This window comes from Gavialis gangeticus, unplaced genomic scaffold (genome assembly GCF_001723915.1).
Source record: "Gavialis gangeticus isolate Ggan-Ray unplaced genomic scaffold, GavGan_comp1, whole genome shotgun sequence".
Lineage (NCBI taxonomy): Eukaryota > Metazoa > Chordata > Crocodylia > Gavialidae > Gavialis > Gavialis gangeticus.
Window position 1 is genome coordinate 257,221 of NW_017728998.1, and position 4,715 is coordinate 261,935.

The following is a 4,715-nucleotide window of genomic DNA, read 5'->3' on the forward strand; positions in this document are numbered from 1 at the left end:
TGTCAGACTCGATGATCTACTGAGGTCCCTTCGGACCCAAACCTCTATGAATCCTACTACAACTGAACAGCCACAAGAGAGACCAAGAGCTTAGGACAACTCCTAAATGGTGTTAGGAATTTATATGGATTAATATTCTCCAAGTCACATTAGCTAAGATAGGGCAGAGAGATCTGTCTTTTTGTGCCTGGGCACAAACAAGCTCCATACCCCTCCTCCGAAGCACATGCCCTTGTACCCAAAGACAGGACACTAGACAGACTGGGCACTTGGTTTTCTGGGCTACAGTTCAAGAAACACTGACCTACTGCAAACCCATGCTCCACAGCCAGACCACACTGAAAGATGGATGTTTTCAGGGAACTCAAAATACTTTTTATCTGAGCCTGGGCAACCATGGGTAGGTTCTGATCTGAATATACTCACTTAACTGCAGCAGGACTGGCTGGTCCAGATCCAGAAGAATGACATCAAGAAAGGCCCCCAGGACTGCCACCCATCCTCAAAGACAGACAACAGATGTGGCAGAGAAGCCTGTGCCAGCCCAACTTACCTGGCCAAAATGCGCTGGGTAGCCCAGCATGTGCATGTACAGCAGCTTTGCCACATTCCGACAGCGGTACGTGTTATCCTCCTCTCTGAAGGACGACCGAATAGCAGCACACTCCTTCTGGATCATCTCGCGCTCTTCTGCCTGGGTCCGTGCTGTCCGGATGGTCCGGATCAGCTCCCGCAGTCTGATGGGGGCTGGCATCCTCTAGAAAAAGTGGGGGGAAAAAATATGTAAGCAGGAGAAAACCACACAACTTTCTCAGGTTTCAAACAGACAGCTTGGTTCCTTATCCTGTGGGTGCAGAGAGGATCAGAAAATTCACTGCAGGTTGCTTGTCAATAAAGACCTCAGAATCAAGGGAGCTCACCTCATACCTACTGTCCCCCTTTCACAACACACAGTGACCACAACAGACCAACTGTTATGCATTAAGTCAGCCACTGGAAGTACAAAACTGATATGGGTCCCCTACCTCACCTGGCTGAGATGTGGGAGCAAGGGGGGAAGGAAGGATACAGGAAATGCACCTGGAAAAATCTTCCAAAGAATATCCTAGTGATCACAACTAGCAGCTTTTTCCAGGAAGGCCACACACAGGTACCTGCAAACACAAGTTCACCAGCAATCTGGGAAACATCCACATTTTTTGTAAAAAATAGTGTTGGTTTTGATAACAAAGTCAGACAGAGGCAGATTTCAGACAAGGGATTAATGTAGTCAAATTTAACAGTCCAGGTTCACATAGTTCCTCCTAGAAAAGCATATACGTGGATTGCTTTTGTGGCTTGGACACATTTCAAAGAGCCCTTTTAAATTATTCAAGTTGATGCTGTCCCTTTAATCCACGCCTGCCAGAACAGTCCTTTCTAAAACAAACAAGTCTGTCACATTATACAGTGCAGCCAGCCAGTCAGTAAGGAGAGAGTGCAAAGAAAGTCTGTGCCATGTGAACTCCAAGTGCTCTCATCTTACCAGACAGGATACAGAATGGGCTGTCTGACCAGAAGGGAACATGCCTTCCCAGCAGTGCTACCAAATCCTTTGTGAGGTGCAAGAAGATAAGCAAATAAGGGCAGGCTTGTCCCTGCCTGCCCCGTCCCCTCCAAGGAAGTAAGCCCTGTAATACTGGTAGATAAATTTGTTTTCAAAATTGGGTGCCGCTCAATTCACAAGAGTTATGGAGGGGGCCTCAAGCCCAATGACACTGAGAGCCACTGCAACAATTTCAGCAGACTGCTCTATAACTGGGAAATTCATTTCACATGTTCTCTAAACCTGCCTTTGGCATTCAGGGAGAACAATCCTCAAAATTTTCTCGGTCTGCAAACTGCAGGGACAGCAAGAGGATCATAGCTCACCTACTTGTACCAACTGTGTTGTGCTCAGCAACACAGCCTTGCAATCTGGCACAGACTCCATCGATTGGATCGCCACACACCCCGCAACCTCGTACCGCAAAGAGACTAGTTGCTTGGGGTATTCTGAGCAGCACTGCATGAAATGTGTCGGCATAACACTTGGTCAGCCAGACAGGGTTTGCCCATAAATAACACTTGGGAAGTATCCTCCTGTTCTTACCACATCAACCTGCCAGGTGCCCCTGTATCCCTAAACGAGATTGGGTGCTGGCTCACTCTGCTAATTCAGAGCAAAGGACTACTCTCCAGAGAGCTGTATACTAACTAAGAGAAAGAAGAGAGTGAAGATGCACTCACCTGGAGCAAACACAGTAAAACCCTAGAGACAAGACCATTCACAGTCTTATGCAAGCTATCAAACTCAGGGACCGACCACTGGAAAATTAACAGGACAAGGTGAATCCCAATTCCCCCAGTAGTCTGTAGTTCAGCCTGCTAATCCATGTCAAAACTGTGCACTATGTTGTCTTCAATAGGATTTTACTTTGTGTTTGTTACCCTAACATATTCTTCCTTACTAAAGAATAAAGCCAAAGGGGGGGTGGAAAAAAAAACCTGACAGAAAAACAGCCAAGCTCAGCTGCATGACAAGAGCCAAGCTCCCTCCCTGAAAAGGGAGTTTTTGACAGCTTGCATTTAGATACAATAGGAGCACAACAACAGATATAACAGTTGCTTCACACTATTGTGGCAAATTCTGGCAACTCCAAGAGATCTAATCCCTGGCGGCTGAAGACAGTTTTGGCAAGAACAGCCCTGAGGTCAGGGCAGTGCCTTTTGCTGCCCTCATGAAAATCTTTCCAAGTTGGGCCAAGTTATAACTGGCCACTTCCAATCAGCCTTGCGTAGCAGTGCTTGTTTCCTGGCAGTGCACCAACACCAGTGAACACCATACAGCACTGAGCACAAGGTACACCAGCATTTCACTTCAGCATCTCGCATAAAAATCAAAATACCCTTTGCCAGGACATTAATAACCCCATATCCTTCATAATCGCTGTTGGGAAGGCGCCGCACGACTCTGAGAAGCCAGAAAAGATGGGAACATGACCCAGGTATCCAATGTGACAGACCCAAACCTCGCCACCCAGTTGGCTACAAAGGCAAGGTCTCCAAGGATGATCAGCATAGTGAATGCTCAGCCTGTGGTAAGGAAGGAGGCCAAGAGACCTTGTTTGTTTAGCTAAGGAAGGCAGGTTGAGAGGGAATGCAATTACTTTCTATAAGGACATCAGGGATTTAAAACACAGGGGAAGGTAAAGGACAATGCTGGCACTAGAATAAGCGGGTATAAACTGGCCATGACTACATCTAGGCTGAACATTAGAAGGTTTCTCACTACCAGGGGAGCTGGCACAGCTATTATGAGCAGTAGGGGAAAGAAACACAGCAAGTTTCAAAATGGAGCTTCACAAGGCTGTGCAGGGTTGCTTGCAGCAGCAGGAGACTGGGTCCAATGAACCCAGAGGTCCCTTCCAGGCCTATATTCCTATAACCAGAGCAGTCACTTGCAGGTAACAGACCTCAAAAGGTGAACCTTCCTCCTCATCACTGCTAAAGGATGCTAGCAATCAAACAGGACAAACAATTAAAAAATAACTACTAGCTGTGTGTCAGACACGGGACCAATTATGCGGCTGCATTTCTTAACTGCCAAAACAGTCTGGCACTGGGAGTCATCTGATGTGAACTGTTTCCTGAGCTGCATTTGTGACCAGCATGCTCCAAACTTCCTGCCCAGCCCAGGCAAAATCATGAGGAAGTGCTGAAGAGGGCATCATGAAGGGCACTTTGATAAAATAAAGCTACTGTTTATTTTTCCAGCATTCAGAACCTTGATCTCTGCAATTCAGTGACATGCCTTTCATTAATATTACACCTATTAACCTAGGTTTGGGACAGATCCTTGCTTTCTTCACAAAACAAACAAGCCTGCGGGGAGGCCAATGGGTCTGTGCATGTCTCCCCTTCCCCACTCCTGCCTCCCTCCCCATTTTCAAAAACAAAACATTCTAAACATTTACTCGGGGCTTCAGGCTCTTCCCTGTACCACATTCAGTATCCAGCACAACAGGCTTGGATTACAGCTTCACTTACACAAAGTGGAGGCTTTTTTCACCAACAACCTATTCTACATTCACTGGCTCCTAATCCACCCAGTGCGCATTTTCTAAGGACGGCTTTGTTTTATTTGCACAAGGTTTTAGAGCATACACGGGAAATCTTAACTCCATTAGAAGATTCATGTCCCCCAGACACAGAAAGGCAGTGATTTTCCAACACTAAAGAGAATGAGAACTCCTCAAACAGAAGAGACAACGCCAACAGAAACATCACATAGGAGAAGGTGGTCCAGATGAGTTTTGCGGGTTTTCACCCATCTTTCTCCAAGGCTAATCAAACTTGCTCCTTCACGTCACAAAATATACTGTGGTGGGGTCGGTGGGAGCGTATCTGTGATCAAGGACAAGCAGAGAGTTAAACAGATCACCCCATGTCAGCTTGGCACAGGGGTTAACAAACACAACAGCTCAAACCTGTCTGAGGCCTTTAGGGTTTACAGGAGGATAAAGCTAGCGTACACAGCAACAACATGGAAGTGAGCCAGAAACACCAAGCAAGAGGGATTTGGGACAGGAAAATGGAGCAAGACACCAGCTAGTTAATTAGGTGAAGCATCCTCCCCATAGCATGGTATACTATTTTAAATGGTTCCTACTTTGCTTCTTGCCCCATCTCCCTGG

The 4,715-nt window shown here is 46.6% G+C and overlaps 1 protein-coding gene across 2 annotated transcripts in view; it reads right to left on the reverse strand.

Moving 5' to 3' along the window:
• The window catches only part of AP1G1 (adaptor related protein complex 1 gamma 1 subunit), a 43,168-nt gene extending 42,411 nt beyond the window's left edge, over positions 1-757 (reverse strand). For both annotated transcript variants that reach the window (XM_019505322.1, XM_019505321.1), the window contains exon 1: positions 554-757. In XM_019505322.1, coding sequence (XP_019360867.1) covers positions 554-754 — 201 coding nt within the window. In that variant the 5' untranslated portion in view covers positions 755-757. The remainder of the gene's footprint in view (positions 1-553) is intronic.
• Positions 758-4,715: the final 3,958 nt, after the last annotated feature.